This window comes from Lytechinus variegatus, chromosome 4 (assembly GCF_018143015.1).
Source record: "Lytechinus variegatus isolate NC3 chromosome 4, Lvar_3.0, whole genome shotgun sequence".
Taxonomy (NCBI): domain Eukaryota; kingdom Metazoa; phylum Echinodermata; class Echinoidea; order Temnopleuroida; family Toxopneustidae; genus Lytechinus; species Lytechinus variegatus.
The window spans coordinates 8,991,548-9,009,882 of NC_054743.1; the positions used below are offsets into that span (position 1 = coordinate 8,991,548).

Here is an 18,335-nt window from a genome sequence, read left to right on the forward strand (position 1 = left end):
ACTCTTGAAGTTTTCAAAAGTTCAACTTTTCCTTTTACAAACATATTTTATGAAACAAATCCCCTACATATGTATATAAAAGGTAGTGCATACACTGTATATATTAGACAAACTTTGTGTCATGGAGACCTGGGGGTGATTCACAGAGACAAGTCTGATTATAAAAGTCTTAAACACAAAGATATCTAATGCTTTATTTCAATATTAAATATGCAGTAGCACACATCCCATTTGACCAATGAATGATACTTTATATACATGTACCACAGGCAGAGGAAATTATGAAAGCATGATCTAAAGACAGACTTAAATCTTTGTGAATCTGCACCAGGTTTGGATGTTTCATTTTAGATTGGATATTTCTGATGACTAAATGATAAGTAGCTGCAGTAGAAAATGTTATCATGTAAAGGACCAACCAATTAATAGCCTCCTAATAGGACCAAGAATTATATGCTTTCTAAGACCAAGCTTTCTATTTCAATGTTGTAGGCTATATTGTAAAAAAAGTTGTAAAGATCAAATCTAAGCAGATAATGTGATAGCTATTTATTTGTCTGTAAATGAATTCATTTGTATCTAATTCTGTCCTTGTGTATGGCACACTAGCAGTCTGCTTTTATTTTATTAATTTCATTGTGCTGTATAAAGTTGAATAATTTGTACTTTTGTTGGAAGACAGTATCTGTATTACACATTTATACTACCCTATTTTGACAGAAGAAAGCAAGTAACAAAAGTTATATCCTGTAAATGAGTAAAATAATTTTGCCATTTACATGTACATAAATATCATTAAGCATTAGCATTATGGTTAACCTGCCAAATATCATAACAGGAGCAGTGGTCTTAACTCTATATAGCCTGGGCTATTTTAAAATTGCATAGGGGGGGGCATAGCCCCCCCCCTCCCCCCAATCTTGGCGTTGATTGCACGATCACCACAAAACTTTGCAGGCACATCACCAGTGAAACAATAACCCTGGGCTGGATAGGATTAAACTTGTCCTGGAAAAAGATACATGTATCAATTTGTAAAATGGAAACATCAAACCCTAAATATGGTCAAAATATCAATTGCTTCATTTTGTCAAATTAGGGCAGTACATGTATATGCATATCTACATGTAAGCCATTTCACAAGTTGGTGTCCATTACATGTATCATCTTCTGAGCACAAAGTGACATTAAATTTGTGTAGTTCATTTCATTAAAAGCTTATTTCCAATTTTGACATTAAAATTAGTATCAATCCAATACTGACTGAACATACATGTAATATTAATATTGTCAACACTGAATATGAAATACATGCATATGAGATCATTGATATTCTAATGATTATTATAATTGTTTAATGTAAATCATAATTTTTATCCGGCATTTAACAAAAAAGGGCACTTTACAGGAAAATACACAAAGGGAAAATGAATTGAGAGTGTTTACAATCCAGACTCAGGTTGCCTAGGAAGGGCAAAGAAAAAGAAATGACTGCAGCCCATTGGCTTCCTTCCCTAATCATGACTTGTATAGCAACATCACCAAGACTTAAAAGATCATGTACAATGTTGATTCCAGGGTAGCATTTCATGAAAGGATTTGTCGGACGTTTTATCAGACAAGTCCCATTTTATCCGACAGTTACCATAGTAACATAACCTCTCAGCCAATCAACATCGGAGAAAGATGTCAGATCTGACAACTTGTCGGATGAAAATGTTGATGAAACACTCCCCAGAAGTACATCATAAACCCATGCCTGTTCTACCATATGAGTCACACAAAACTTGACACGTCATGAGTCCTTAATTTTAAGGAAAAATATCTCATGAACACATACTTACTATAGATGGCCTGAAAGAGTATGTTCTTCCAAATAATTTATACTATAATTATTTGGTATGTGTTAATGCTTGGATGATCAGGAGGTATTCTTTGAAGTGATGTAAATTTTGACTTGCGCCAAAATAATGCATGGCTCCAATGAATGAATTCAGACGTCAATGATTTCATAAATCTATAAGGGTTGCATTAAAATTGTTGCAAAACAACTTTTTAATAATTACATTAAATTAGAAACACATTTTAGTATCATTTCTCAAGTTAATTCCATTGAGAAGGGGGATTACAAATATGTTTACTAACTCAAGTACATGTAGGATAATAACATCTTTGGCATGTGGATTCACTCATTGCAGCCATGCCGTACTTTGGTGCAAATCAAACTTTACATCACAGTAAAAAAAATACCTCCAAATAATCCAAGTGTTCACACATACCACAAAAACATGGTATCAAATTATTTTGAAGAAGACTCTTTCAGACTATGTATAATAATCATGTGTTCATGAAAAATTTTGTCCTTAAATTGGGGATTTGGGAGGGGTTAAGTTTTTTTTTACTCATATGGTAGTACATAGGAAGGCCTAGCAAATATGTTCAAATTCTTACGAATCGATAATACAATTAAGACCTGATATATGAATAACACATGCATTTAATGGATGGAATCATGATAAGATCACCATTACAAGGTATTGACTGTAAATAGAAAATAGTACATGTTCTATGTATAAACTTGTATTGAAGTAGTCATTATACTAGGACCAGGCTAAATTTATACTTGCTATTGTTTGTATGTTGTCCTGTATTATATTGCAGATGTTTATACTGAATAAATCATTTATTTACCCAGTTGTGAAAAAGTACTTCTGTTGTTGGACATATCCAATTGTTTCTGTTAAAGTACATAATTATAACATATTTGCATCTGTTCAAATTTTTAATATATACATCACAGGATTAAGTCATGCATTTCATATTACATGCCCAATCAACTTTCATTATCATGGGTGGCTTCATGGACAACAATTTTTTTCCAAGGCATACAAGGTACATGTAGTACAGGCCCCGAGTAAGCATTAAAAATAAAAAATATTAAATGATTTAAAGATGAATCCCACATGCAATTGAAAATGATTGATCACTTACATTAAATTTTAAGTGAGATCACAATTTTTTTCAATTAAGTTTGTAATCGCTTTGAAAGAGAAACACTTTAATTAATGCATGGTGTCTGGTCAAATATGGTCAGGAATTAACAAATGACTGATGTCACAATAAGGGGGCAACTTGCATGCATGTATTATGAAATACACAAAATTAAGAGATAAGTATTTTTGGACATGATGATAAACTGCCGACTGCAAAGAAATCGGGTTAGTTTCTTTTTCTCCAAAATATGGATTGATCAGTCAAATTCTAAAAATAATCACAAGAAACTGTAATAACATTAAGTCTGTAATCACTTTGAAAGAGAAGCACTATGATTATTGCTTGGTGTCTGGATTTAACACACATGACTGACGTCACAATAAGGGCGCAACTTGCGCACATTATGAAATACACAAATAAAGAGAAAGGCGAGTAAATATATTTTTCGACGAGCTGATAAAATGCTGACTGCAAAGAAATCGGGGGGGGGGGGGGGGGTTTCTCCCTAAGTTTAGGAGCTGTATTCACCAACCGTGAAAAGCATGAATAGTGAAAGGCTGGCAGATTGGACGGATGACCACAAACACACACACACTTTATAGCATGAATGGAATATGATAAAATAATCTAAAATCAAACATCCTCAAAGGTAAAGTCACAAGAAAGCTTTATAACATGAGATTAGATTTTGATATCCTCAATAACCCTTTACTCAGAGTAAACACACTGTCTTCTTTCATAAAGACTTATTATGACATATGCACAATTTCTACAAGTTTACTATCGGTCAATCGGGTTGAAGAATTTAAGTAGCTTTTAACTGCTATTGCAAAGTTAATTATTAAAAATTTTGTGAAACAGGGTCCTTGTTCAATGTAAGTAATAAAAAAGGATGAAATTGAAATAAGGAAACAATGTTGCTTAATAATATTTGTATATGCAATTCCAAAATATAATAATAAAATTTTTAAACCATTAACATGTCTGACAAACATTTTGGCCCGTATTCTGAAGTCGGGTTTAAAGTTGTGGTTGAAGTATGGACAGCCAATTGTTAATAATTCCTCACAGTAAAGATATCATACTTCAGCTCAATCGGCTCTCGAATCATTCATAATTGTCTAGGAAGTATAAATAGATGATTGTCTTCACCATCAATGAATCAGGAAAGAGCACATTAAACATAAGAAACATACAACTTAATAAAAGCTTAAACCACAACTTTAAACCTGAGTTTAAGTTAAACCTGACTTCAGAATACGGGCCATTAAGTTTAGAATACTAATGCTGGAATGTTTCTTATTCCTTCAGATAATCATCTTACATTGAAAATTGAATTTATCATCCAAGCGTAAGGTCCTTCTCTTGAATAATTCATACCACACCACACATTTTAGAGTTCTCACAATGCACGTGGAGTCCACATGTATATCGCTGTGGAGGCCTGCAGCATCTCCACCTTCCACGGCATTGTGTATTTTAACAGGAATACCCAGGAACGTTAAACACGCAGTCTATTGCTCTAATGGTGGATTTCGTACTCCATTATGTTCAGCATATTGAAAGGCATGTCCTCCATAATGACTTCTCTCAATCTGAAGTCCATCTTGTCACCTTGCAAACCCCAGAAGTCCTTTCTTCACCAACGTCTGTACGTGCCGTCTGAAGTCAGCATCTGCACTTTGCATCATCCTGAAGAATAATACAAGAGCGTGCAGTAAAAACACGTTTTATCATCTTTAAATAACAAAAAAAATATATGTATATATAAACTGATCTTATGGAGAAGTTGGAGTAATACTACTCAATTGAATTCCGTTTTCTTTGAATTTTATTACATATCATATCAAATGCTTATGACAAAGCTACTTGTGGTCAGTATTGATCCTTTATGTAGCTTTGACATTTCATGCAAACAGAGCTACCAAGTCTCACGCATTATGTGTGAGACTCAAGCATTTTGGACTCTTGTTCATCCCCTCAAATCTCTGTCTCACGCAACTATCACAGCCTATCCCCATATACATTGTACACAATGTCTGTGATCTCACTCAGATTCACAGAAAATCTCACGCATTGCTGGTCTTTGAACTTGGCATCTCTGTGCAAATCTGACCATTGGTTCTTGAGATATTACCTTTACAAGTTTACATTAGTACTAACAGACTACCCTCCCCCCAAAAAAAAAATCAATATGCTTATATAACTGGATACTTAGATTGCAGAATCAAATGAAATTTATCGGTATGTACGTAGGATCATTTCATAAAACTCTTTATAAGCTGCACATGAGTTTATGCACCACTGTTGAGTGACACAACTTTTGCTCAGGTGTCAATTGCTCCAGGATTTATTTTGTCTAAGATATAGGTTTGGGGTTGCACTAGGGTCTTATGTTTAAGGTTTAGGATAGGGTATAGTGCTAAATCCAGAGTTGAGGTTGGTCATTCCATCAGTGTGTGGAATTTACAGCAAAGCAATTGCTGCTGGACCAAACTTCATGGATTTGACTGGTGACCCCTTATGCTTAAATGAGATATTTTGGATAATGGGGGTGCATTTCCTATACAAATCTAATCAAAAAACTTTGAAACCAACCGTGAAAAAAAGAATTTGTCAATTCAGATGCATGTTAGCAATGAGAATTTTAATCTACAAAGATCAGGGTCCCGTTTCATAAAGACTTGTAACAATAACAAGTGCAAAATTTCTATGACAAATTTTGTTTCAACCAACCACATTGCACGATTTCAGTAGCTTCAAACTGTTATTGCAATTTTGTTATTACAACAAGCTTTGTGAAAGGGACCCAGATATCACAATAAAAATGATTGAGATGGTGATTTAGCACCTAAGGCAGGGTCATCGGCAATGAATCAAGTTGTGAACAACTTGAGCATCTGTCACATTGTTCCGTGCAAGCCTTGTGGGTGCTATTGCAGGCAACTGCTTGTGATATGCGTGCAAGATACTGTCAATACGGGCAACCTGCAGGTAGCAGAAAATAGTTACCTGCAAGTCACATGCAAGGCTTGCACTAAACAAATGTGATAGGGCCTGTACTAACAGCCACTGTACAGGTGGTCTTTCATAATGCTATTTGTAAGACACAGATCACTTTACACAAGACTGATTCATGTTCTTAGTTAATAGTTCAACTACAAAAACATGTAACTTTGCACAAGAACAGCTCACAGTCGTGCCTAAAGTCATGCATAACTTACATTATGTACAGCATTATAAAACACCATTCAGGGGGCCTTTCAAGAAGCCGTTTGCCAATTATGCATGACTTCATGCATGACTGGTCACCCCTTAAGTTACCGTATATATCTCTATGTAGCTGACTTAGCACCTAAGAATATGTTCCAGTCATGCTTAAAGTCTTACAAGACTTTACGAGCAGCTTAAGAAATACTACCCAGGGTCCTATGAAGAATACACACCTTTGAGCTAGATCAGGGTTCTTCTGTAGCGCCTCAAAGAGAAGGGGTATCTGCGGATGACCAAAAGCTTTGACAACATCAGGATCAGCCATGATCTCCTTCATCTTGGCTTCATCTGCAGCCGTTGCTTGCTTGGGGTCAGTACTGCTGGACACGCTCATGTCTGCACCTGGACTATCATGAACTTTGACTTCTTGGACAGGAGTCACCTTGGGGACTGACGGAGAAGGTTGGTTTGATGATGTGGAACTGAGACCAGTAAAATGATCCCCTGTGGAAGAATCACAAAATATAAATTTTCCTTTCACAACAGTACCATGCTGCGACATAAGCCACTAAAATCCTCCAACCTGATTGGTCAAGGGGTAAACTTGGAAAAGATAAATAACATTTTGTACCGATAGCATATTCCATACGGCTGACCTACCAAGAATTGCACAGAAGTCTTGAAAGAAGGTCTGAATTTCTGGGTTATCTTGGAAGTACTTCATGGCACCCTGTGGGTTAGACTGGAACATGGACATTGCCTGGCTGAAACGAGGATCTGACAGCTGTCGTGCCAAACGAGGATGTTTCTCAATCTTTGACAGAAGATCGTCGTTCACCCAGTCTACGAGAAGAAAGAGAGACATTGGAAAGGTCACAATGCAAAATTAAGGATTCAAAAATTATTGAAAGGATAAGCATAGCATGGCCTATCTGAAATAATCTATCGAGGTTCAAAATTTTTATTTTTACCAAGGTTTAGCTCAAATTACTGTCTTAAATGCACAGTGAATTCAAGAAATTATCATGAGAAATAAACAGGATTCCTGTAACTGGCAGCCGTCAGTAGGGCATCAGTGGACTAGCTGGTTTAATGTAGGCATACAACAGTTAATAACCTATAACCCTAAAATATAAAAAATAACCCTTGTAAATTTCAAAAGAGTACTGAGTACTAAGCACTGTAAGTGAGAAAGACCTCCCCAGCACATCAAGTGTTTTCCTTGCTGACCACCGGTGGCCACACAATATTCACCTTTGTTTTCAAGAAACGGAGCACTGGCCTTCAGTGCATCCTGAACCTCCTGGATCCTCTGCGCTCCATTCTGTGCACCATCACCTTGAGGTTTGATGAGCGGAATATCTTCAAGACCTTCAACTGATACAGCTGTCTGGGCCTTGTTTGATGGCTCTACGAGAGGGCGCTGTTTAGAAGTTTGTGAAGAAGCTTTTCCAGATGATTTGGGTGCAGAACCAAAGAGAAATCCTTTCTTCAGGCCTCCAAAGGACTTGGCTTTAGAGGAAGCCGGTTTGTTGGTCTGGGGTGGTGTCTTCTGTTGAGATGGAAGAGTGAAACACATGTAAATTAAAGAGTCTCATGTCTTTTGGAATTCTGTAAAATCATAAGGATGGTTTTCTGATACATTCACAATTATTGCGTAATTTCCTTCAGCAAGAAATTTTTCCACATTGTGCTGCACTCAACCCAGGTGAGGTGAATGGGTACCCGGCACGATTAATTCCTTGAATGCATGAGCGCTGAAAGGCGGCTCGAGCTAAAGCCAGGGTAATAATAATAATAACATCACGCCTCTGAATAGAATATTTCTAGATAGATGGCGCTATATAAATGCCTATCATTACTTATTATAGTTATGTTGTACACAATAAAATTCCATGCAAACTGCATTAATTTTTGCTGTAAAAGTACATTTCAGTAGTTTTCCTGTCAATGTTTCTTTTTAAATCTCCAATGCTGTTACGCAGGTAGTATGTAATTTTGATCAATATTGATTCTGATTTTATTCTGACCGACAAACTAAAAGGGTTTTCAGTGAATCTCAAAATTAACAGTACGCAAGTTGTGCTCTTATTGTAACATCACTCCTTCATATGAATCCTGAGAATAGCTGACAGCATAATTAACCACATCAATCACTTTCTCTATTAAAGTGATTGGCAAACTTTATTTACATAAACAGTACAACTTCCAGGGATCTCATTTGTACTTCAATGATTAATACTTCTTCTTCCCTGTGCTTAAATGTTTAATTTAATTCTTCAGTTCTCACACACAGTTCAGATTACATGCATCTAGTTGAAAGTCATCTACCGGGTACCTAACATACAAGAGAATAGGCCTCTCATGATAATGAACATGGGTAGCGCAAGTATAAAACACAAGAATCTGATATATTCAGAATCCTGATGGTTGTCTGCATGCACAGACCAAAACTGGACTTTTAATCAACAAGTGTAACTTGAGAGAAGTTTAGCACATCAGTTTTCCTCAAGAAGTCTGAAAATTCACACCACTATGTGTTCCAACAAGGAAGAGATTTACGGCTGCAAACTACCCCAATGGCATGCCATTGAAAATTAAATGTACCTCAGTCTCTGTTTCGTGTTTTGTAGGTTCCTGCGTTACCCTCTGAGGCTTTTCTTCAACTTTTAAAGAACCACGGACTGATGATGATGAAGCCACGCCCTTTTTCTCCTTCATTTTCTGTAGTTGAAGAGCTTGTTCCAGAAGCTCGCTCATGTCCTCTAAAGGAGGTACCTCTGTATCAAATTTAAAAAAAAAAGTTTGTGTGATGAGGTTCATGAGTACAGACAGTTGATAATTTGGGGTTTTAAATTAAGACAATCCATTTATTAGGACAACAAAACTCTTTGCAGTTCCTGGGTTACGTAACACAAAGGTTAGCGATTAATTCTACGCTTGATTTTGACGACTGATTGTACATAACAGATAGATAGATAAATGGTTTATTTGAATCAAAAACATATAAACAATAAGTGTACAAATATCCATGCGTCGTAGTTTGACAACTAAATTGTGCATTGGATTACAAAAGTATTTTTACATGGTACAATTTCACGTATAATAATGAAACTTAGTATAAGGAAACATTTAACAGTGAGATAAATTAATTCAAATTAAAAAGCGATAGAAGAGAAGAGAATGAAAATGGAAAACAAGGGGGATTATAATGAATCGATAAACTTAACATTTACTTCAAATATCGATAAACAAGTTAGAACATTTCAACCCTGAAAATAATATTTGCATACAGGTATGTGGTTATTGCGAACTAAATAAGCTGATATGAGGTAAAGTTTTGAAAGTGAGTTAAAGAACAAGAGATTCAGTTTTATACTTTTATTTAATTTTGTTTTAAAAAATCATGTAAACAAGGTGTCATGAGCCTGATTAAAAAAACATTTCACATCATGCCAATGAATTGTACATAGAAACAAAAATAGAAGAGCGGCAAGTTTTAGTGGCAAAATTTTGATTATTACATTTTGAAGAATTACATCATTGCATTTTCAATTTCGAATAAAATTATTACAAATGCATTAATTATAATTACCAAATAGTATATTATCAATTGTTAACTTATTACACAATATTATACAATGTATTCATAATTTCAAGTTGAGTACGGTAACAAAAACACATTTATTATATTCATATTCAGTCGTCAGTTATCAGTTTGAATTTATCCTCTAGGCCTATTAACATAGAGTTCAATAATATGAGTTCAAACAGAATTCAATAATTTTTTTCATGAACAGAATGGGGCTGTTTTCTATTGATTAGTACGGCAGCTCGGCTCAACATAACGGTTTACCTTGATCAGATTTCGTGTAGGCCTGTTTTCAGTGAACGAGGCAATACCTACCGTAGTTCAGAGCTACCAAGTCTCACGCATTATGCGTGAGACTCAAGCATTTTGGACTCTTGTTCATCCCCTCAAATCTCTGTCTCACGCAACTTTCACAGCCTATCCCCATATACATTGTACACAATGTCTGTGATCTCACTCAGATTCACAGAAAATCCCACGCATAGCTGGTCTCTGAACTTGGCATCTCTGGTAGTTCAATTCTAGATTGCAATGTTAGTGCTCAGACTCAGAGACCTAAGCCAAGGGGATTATTGGCACAAAACTGCCCCTAATTTAACATACCTTCAGCATTGAATTCCTCCATTGTTTTGTCTCAGAATGTCGTGCCGTGGGTACATTGACTTCTGTCTTTGACTTTGAAATGGAGTCTCGAGTCTCAGTCTATGATATGATCTTCCTGGCAACACCATCAACAAAACGTCAAAAGGTACAATCACAAGAAGATAAATATGATCTAAGTTATTCTAACTGTAAGTGTAAGATGATAGTTGATAGATCCACTTTAATGTATAGTTAGGACAGCTCGACAGGTCAAACATGAAACAATTCAAAAGTCAACAGTCTCAATTCTCAAGACTCATTGAGTCACTCAAGTCAAGTCTCAAGATAAAAAAAAAATGTAGGCCCTAGATCTATAGCCAAGGCAATAGGGGCCTAGAATTTCAAAACTTTAACAACACAATGAGGAAGCAACTCTGTTAGCAGTGCTCGTCACGCTGACGAGTTTATTCAAATAAATAAGAGAGTAAATTATCAAATAACTAGGTCGAAATTGGGGGCGACTTACATGTAGCTTGTGTCGGACGTCGGTACCGGTACGCGGTGTAAACTGCGAGAGCTCAAGCGGAATTCGTAGTGCGCGGCGGCCGGCTTCGTCTCGCGCTCGAGCTTGCTTCGCAAAGGCTGGGTCCACGACGCTGGTGTCAGTCATGGCAACGTATTAACTCCTCCCTCTTTTATTTCGGGGAACTCCCAACTCTGCTCAGTTTGGAACGAAGCCGAGTAGATGGAGGGTGGGGTGGTAGTGGTAGTGGCATAGGAGGCGGAAGCGGGGGGGTCATTAAAACGGGCTTGCACAGGGTCGACATTAGTCTGTTATTATTTTTTCATTGACCAATTTGTCTCTAGGGCAGGGCGTCAAATTATTTTTTCTTCCTCAGGAGCAAGTTTTGAAGCTCAAAGTTTCCTCAATCAGCTGGTAAAAAACAACCACTTGTGGTTGATTTTTCATGATCAACATTATTCTGAAATGTCTACATTTTTGCGCATTGTGAAGAAAGATACAACATGAGTTACATATTCACATGGTTGTACTGTTACAAAGTCACCCCAATAATCCTTGATAACTTATGTATAGACTTTCAGTACTCACTTTGGCTTTGTACTGTTCCCGGGGGGGGGGGGCACTCAGTATATAATGCATAGTGGGTATGTGCCGCGGAGGGGACCCCCATTTTTACACTCAAATTTCCGTTCCAAGGCATAGCATTTTTGTCTTATTGAGAAAAAGAACAGAGAAAGCCGCTCCAAGGCATAGCATTTTCTTCTTACCGTGAAAAGCGAAGAAAGAAATCCGCTCCAAAGCTTCGCATATTTTCCGTTACGCCGTTCCGGTCGCATTGATCTGCTACAATGAGCCGCAATTTTGGTGAAAAGCGGCTGCTGAGCGATGTCCGACCATTGCCTATGTGCTAGCGCACCCGGCGCCCGTGCCGCCGGGCTAGCTGTATGCACGCGTATGCCCGTTCCATGGGGATGCATATGCGCACTCACATGCAGGCGACTCGTTCCAAGGACCCCCGTTTTCACAAACATTTGTAGTTCCGAAGCCCGTTCCGAGGCCCAGGGGCGTAGATAGCGGGGGGATGGGGGGATGCATCCCCCCAAGAATTTTAGGTGGGGGGATGGTGTGTACAATCATCCCCCCCCCAGGTTTCTGTGGGGGAAGAAGCAAAACTATACAGTAATAAAGCAATGAATGCTAGTTAAAATCAATCAATAATAATAGCAGTAATAATCATAACGTACAGCAATAACAAACATGATCAAAATTGGACTTTTATTCAGAGTCAATCATCTTATATGCATTAACAACTTGAAAGTCTTAAGTAATAACAACTGTCTTGCGTCGTCATATACATTTAAAGGGGAAGTTCACCCTGAAGAAAACTTTCTTGTAAAAATAGCAGAAAAAATAGTAAAAGATATTGGTGAAGGTTTGAGGAAAATCCGTTAAAGAGTAAGAAAGTTATTAGAGTTCAAAGTTTTGGATTTGTGACGTCATAAACGAGCAGCTGTCCCATGTGTTATGTAATGTAAAATGCATAAATTTCAAATTTGTATGGTTCCTGATGACTTAATTTTGTTTTCTTTTCATGATCGGGTGTGAAACGATTTGTCTATTGATATACAAAAGTTACAGTGAAAACTATTTTCAATTTTCTGAGAAAATGACATTTCATTGATTTTTTACCATTCGATATTTAGGAATGCTGCTCGCATATGACGTCACAAATCAAATAATTGAAATTCTAATAACTTTTTAATTATTTGATGAATCTTTCTCAAACCTTCGGCAATATTTTTCATTAATTTTTCTGCTATTTTTACAATAAACTTTTTGTCAGGGTGAACTTCCCCTTTAAGGATCGTTATTCAGAGTTTCACCAAGTACATTTCCTTATAATAATTATGTATTTGCAAAGGAGATAAGTTCACAATATTTCATTACAGATTTAAGAAAGTGTCGCTTAATCACTCCCTTTCAGAGCAATTGCTTTCATAACACATTAACACTCTTCAAACGAATTAATAAGAAATTACCTATACACATACACTGACCCTTTTCCCTGCTGGCCATGTCCTCAACCCCTACTTTGCAAAGGAAGGGTGAAAATTTTCAGTCTCTAAGGAGCGAATTAGTAAATGAATGATTTTGGAATGAAAGTGCAAATTTTGGATGGCCTCAGTGATATCCGAGGTTTTTTTCACTCAATATTCACTCTTTCATAAATATTCACTCCTTAAAGAGTGAACTATTTCACTAATTTTTTCAGAGTACTTTGCGCTTTTCAAAGAAGGTAGAATCATCCAATATATAGACATGCCTTAATTCACGAAGGCAGATGAATCAATCCATGGATAAGATTAATTTATGGTCTAAGATCACAGAACAAGCCTAACTCGACCCTCAGCGTGTTCATCGTCGGACCTTTGACAAAAAACATAATCATCTCGTGCATTTACGCGATAAAAATTATCTATATAGTTTACTTCCGACAACCCGGTGAGGTTTATTTCATTTCCATACTTAATTCAATCAAGCCTTTGTAATCATGGTAATTTTAAACAGAGTGTGCTTATCATTTTAGTGTCCGCATATCTGCACGTGGATAAGAAATATAATGTTGAGCTTTTTTTATTTTACCCCTATTACTATAATTGTAATTGATATTTTTTAGTTATTTGGCTGTTTATTTGTTTATTCCTTTAGTTGTTGATTCATTCGTTTGATCATTAACAATATCGCTACTTTTAAAAGAGTATACTACTATACTAGTAAAATAAAGGAAGTTATTCTCGATCATGTTTAGCAGGACTGTCATGACCAAGATGATAACTAGACATCCGACAAATGACATTTCTCTTATGATCATCTTTACTCATTGTCATTAATCAAACAAAAGATTACTGCCATGAAAAATGTGCAAGGAAGTTTGTTTATTACTGGATGCCCTGTTTATTGCTGAAAGCAAAGTGATTAAAAGACACACGAGATAATCCATGAGGCAGATCGTGTTATTTTGTTATCTTTAACTCGTCTGCTTTGGCCCATGATATTTTGTTTTTATCGAGTACGTTATCTCCTTCATTCTTTATATTTATATATTAATTATATACATATATATATATATATATATATATATATATATATATATACACATTGTTACATATATGAATAATTGTAAAAGAATTTTAAAAGGCAATTACATTTATCTATTAGTTATTTCCCTTTAAGGATAGCCAAGAATTGTAAAGAACATTCCAGGATGTCTTTTTATTATGCAGGCCTTGCCTATTTAAAGGCCAAGGAGTTTTATTGTTGAATAAGGAAAAGCCAAACAATAGAATTGTATTGGTAGTGGAAATGAATAGGCTTAGGTATTTTGTTTACACTGTTGATTTCAATGAGGTCATTCAAGAGTGTTCTGGATTTTGACTGCTCCTGAAAGGAGAAAGTTCTTTTGGAAGACAATTCTAGAAGCTTGTAGATTAGTCGAAATTTGAGAATGATCTAGAACACTTGTAATTAGTATAAAAGCTGCAGATTTTTCAAGATGATCATCACATCATCACGTCATATTAGATCACATCATATTAGATCACACCATCACATCATATTAGATCACATCACATCATATGAGATCACTTCACCAGATCAGATCAGAGCAGTTTATGCATCAATGAACTGTTTGCAGTTATTTTGAGAGAGAAATTATCAGTTCTCATCGAGATCATCAACATCATCAACCTGTTCAATGAACACGCTTCAACCCATGGATTGCTGAAATTGACTGTTAATCATCATCAACATCGTCTTCACGGACATTTCAACTCGTTGCAGTGACTCTTATTATTCATCGGACTTCAACATCAGTTTCATCATCGCCATCATTGTGAATTTTCGCCAGTCAACTGGGATTTTTATCATTTGGATTAATACTTGGATATAGCATCATCACTTCGGGATTTTACATCGGACACTTCAAGAGATTTATGTAAGATCATTATTTGTTTTGTTTATGTATAATTATTTCCTGTAATAAAAAAAAGGAAAATTTAATCTTTATATTTTAAAATTTCTATTGTTATTTGTTGCAGTATCGTAACAAATAATTTTGGGGGCTTGTCCGGGAAACGAAAATCAAATTTGTACAAGCCAAGGCAATTTTGAAACGAAAACCAAAATTGTATAAGCCAATTTGAAATTAAAAACAGTTTTTCAGGAAACGAAAGCCAATTTGAGACGAAAGTCAATTTGAAACAAAAGCCAATTTGAATTGGAAACATTTTGGAAAGTTCTAGAATATACTGTACTGTGTTATTACTTGCTTGTATTTGTGTATATTCACTATGGCTACATTTGATGTTGAAGAATTTCTTGCAATGACAGAATTGTCATATGATCATTTGAAGTCACTGAAGAAAGATGATTTGATAACAGTTTGTGATCATTTGGGTGTATCTCTAGCCCCAGGATTAAAGAAGGCAGAGATAATTGACTTGTTAGCTAGTCACATGAAGCTTACAGAGGAGTCTGAAACTTCTGTTACTGTTTCAGATGATGCTCAGATTCAACTGGCAAAGTTTGAGATGGAAATGAAAATGAAAGAAAACCTTGAAAAGGAGGAAATGAAAATGAAAGAAAACCTTGAAAAGGAGAAAATGAAAATGAGAGAAAACATTGAAATGGAGAAAATGAGATTGGAGTACCAGTTAAAGTTGAAAGAAATGGAGTTAGCCCATGCAAATACTAACTCTGCCAAAGATAAATCTCCCCAAGGTTTTGATGTGGCGAAAAACATTCGCCTTGTGCCAAAATTTGATGAAGAGGGAGTTGATACATATTTTGTGTCATTTGAAAAAGTGGCCAAGAGACTGAATTGGCCCAAGGAATACTGGACTCTTCTCCTTCAAAGTGTTTTTGTTGGAAAGGCTGCAAAAGTCTATTCTTCGCTCTCTGAAACGCAATCATGTGACTATGCTACAGTAAAAGAAACAATTCTCAATGCATATGAGTTGGTACCAGAAGCGTACAGACATAAATTTAGGAACATGCAAAGACAATCAGGCCAGACGTATGTTGAATTTGCTAGGGAACAAGAAATGATGTTCGATAAGTGGTACAGATCACTGAAAGTTGACAAAGATTTTGTTCACCTTAGGGAAGTTGTCCTCCTAGAAGAATTCAAAAAGAGTCTTCCTTTTGGCATTAAATCTCACTTAGATGACCATAGAGTTACTGAAGTCAGTAAAGCAGCCATAGTAGCTGATGAATTTGAGGTCACACATAAAGGTAGTGGAGATAGGCCTCCTTTCAAGAATTATTGGAAAAAGAAAGGTAAAGGGTCATTTGAATCCCACAATAAACCTAGTGAGCAGTCAGGGAAACTCCCGCTTTTGCGAGAGCGACAGAATCTCGAATAACAGGGATTTGTGGTCGCATGACGTAATCTTTTAGGATCTCACCGAATAGCTCTCATGTACAAAGTGAATGGGGTTTTCTGACATACCCTCACTAAAAAATTCATATAAAAAAAGCACCACGGTGGCGGATTTTTATTTTCAAATATGTTAAAGAAAACTAAATTTCTCATCTATATTCGAAAAAAGAGAATTCGCCACCGTGGTGCTTAGATGCTATTGAAGAAAGAAGACACATTTATGATGAAAAAATGCAAGTAAAAGTTCTCGTAAGAGGACGTTAGTCTCTGCGTTCAGCCTTTGTGCCGCGATACTCCGCTGCATGTAGTGTGTGTGTACTGCGTGTACAAAGTGTGCATAGAGCTATGGTACTACCATGCATGGACCTTCCATGACCATGTTGAAAGTTATTTTGGGTACGGCATTACATAATATCTGATAAGAAAGACTTGGAAAATATATTCGTTCCCATGGTACAGTATATATATAACCTCTAACCAGCTCTCCGGCGGTTAGTGCTATCATGGGCTAAATGGAAAATGGACATGCAGTTTTCGATAATGTTCATAATCTAAACCATTGATCTCACAGTCCTGTTCACTGCTAGCATGGATCATGTCGAATGGAGAATGGTCATGATCATATATGATGACATGACATCATGATATTGCTTTTAACTCATCTGGGCTGGACGTTTGGGGGAAGTTTGGACATGGATCGAGCTGACAGGCAGACTTTAATATAATGCACTTTATTTGGTGACCGCTAGCTCCAATACTTTGCAGTATGTTTGTTTTGAAGGTGAATACAGTATACTTTTTTCCAATTCGTTGGCTTCGTCAACCAGCCAATAATTGCATGTTTAATACGACGTACAGACCTGTATTTGTCATGTTTTGAAATTGCATATCGACTTGATAATTTCCATGACTTCCGCCGGCACTAGTGGAAATAATATTATAATGTATTGATCATGGATTGTGCAGCAGATCATAAGCTGAAGATGAATGCTCAGGAATTAACATGAAAGTTGGATATTACGGATATACATGACGGTGGATCCAAAAATATGGTCTAATTACGGCACATTTAACGTCCGGATTAAGGGTAAGTGATGAACGAAAATCAAATTGAATGCTTGACAATAAATGAGAGAGAGAGGGGGAGAGAGGGAGAGAGAGAGAGGCACATGTTTTACAGATAACAACAATGCACAGTTGTATACACGCGTACACATTTTCACCGCTCTTACCGAGTGTTTCGCACACATACATAAGGGTCTGAAAACAGCCGAGAAAGACTACACAGGGCGAAGGTTTTCAGCGGTGATTCACGCTTCGGTGAACGCAACTATCTCGAAAAAGGGACATTTCAAACGATCTCGGAAAACCGGGAGTTTCCCTGACTGGTGAGGGAAAATATGCAAGCAAGGACAAAGACGCTAACAAGAATCAGGCTAGTGGGGGCACAGAATCAACCAAAAGGTCTGAGATTCGTAGTTCCAAAATTTGTACTCATTGTCATAAATCGGGACATTTGAAAGAATCATGTTGGAAATTGGTTGGAATGCCAACCAAAACTAAGAAAGACATGGGTTTTGTCAAGCAAACAAAAGTTCCCTCGATGGAGTTTGTTCCATCAGAGCCCAATCAAGATGTTGAGAGTGTTTCTCTAGTATTTGCTGATAAAGTCAAACAGGTTGATGAAACTTTTAGAAGTTTTTTGCATGATGGTGAAGTATCCCCTTGTTCGACTGGTGCTGCTGGTAGGTCAGTGGTGATCCTTAGGGATACAGGGGCTGCACAGTCCCTGATGGTGCCAGGGGATTCGGCTCTTCCTCCGGAGAGTTCAGAGAATGCCAACGTCTTAGTTCAAGGTATTGGCCCAAATTTCATGTCGGTCCCTTTGCATAAGGTCGACTTAAAGTGTGACCTAGTTAGTGGTCCTGTGACTGTTGGTGTCGTTCCAGAATTACCCATGAAAGGTGTTGATTTCTTGTTAGGTAACGACT

The 18,335-nt window shown here is 36.6% G+C and overlaps 1 protein-coding gene across 2 annotated transcripts; it reads right to left on the reverse strand.

Moving 5' to 3' along the window:
* Positions 1 to 4,532: 4,532 nt before the first annotated feature.
* Positions 4,533 to 10,937, reverse strand: LOC121412533. 2 transcript variants are annotated; one of them, XM_041605325.1, is made up of 7 exons: positions 10,908 to 10,937; positions 10,403 to 10,517; positions 8,815 to 8,987; positions 7,462 to 7,759; positions 6,868 to 7,050; positions 6,441 to 6,711; positions 4,533 to 4,686 (listed from the first exon to the last, which is right to left on the reverse strand). In XM_041605325.1, the coding sequence occupies exons 2-7, from the start codon at positions 10,422 to 10,424 to the stop codon at positions 4,605 to 4,607; spliced, it is 1,029 nt and encodes a 342-aa protein (XP_041461259.1). In that variant the 5' UTR covers positions 10,425 to 10,517; positions 10,908 to 10,937; the 3' UTR covers positions 4,533 to 4,604. The 2 variants fall into 2 exon arrangements, with proteins under 2 accessions (XP_041461259.1, XP_041461260.1); XM_041605326.1 differs by lacking the exon at positions 10,908 to 10,937 and having other exon boundaries at positions 10,403 to 10,572.
* Between the last annotated feature and the right edge of the window lie 7,398 nt (positions 10,938 to 18,335).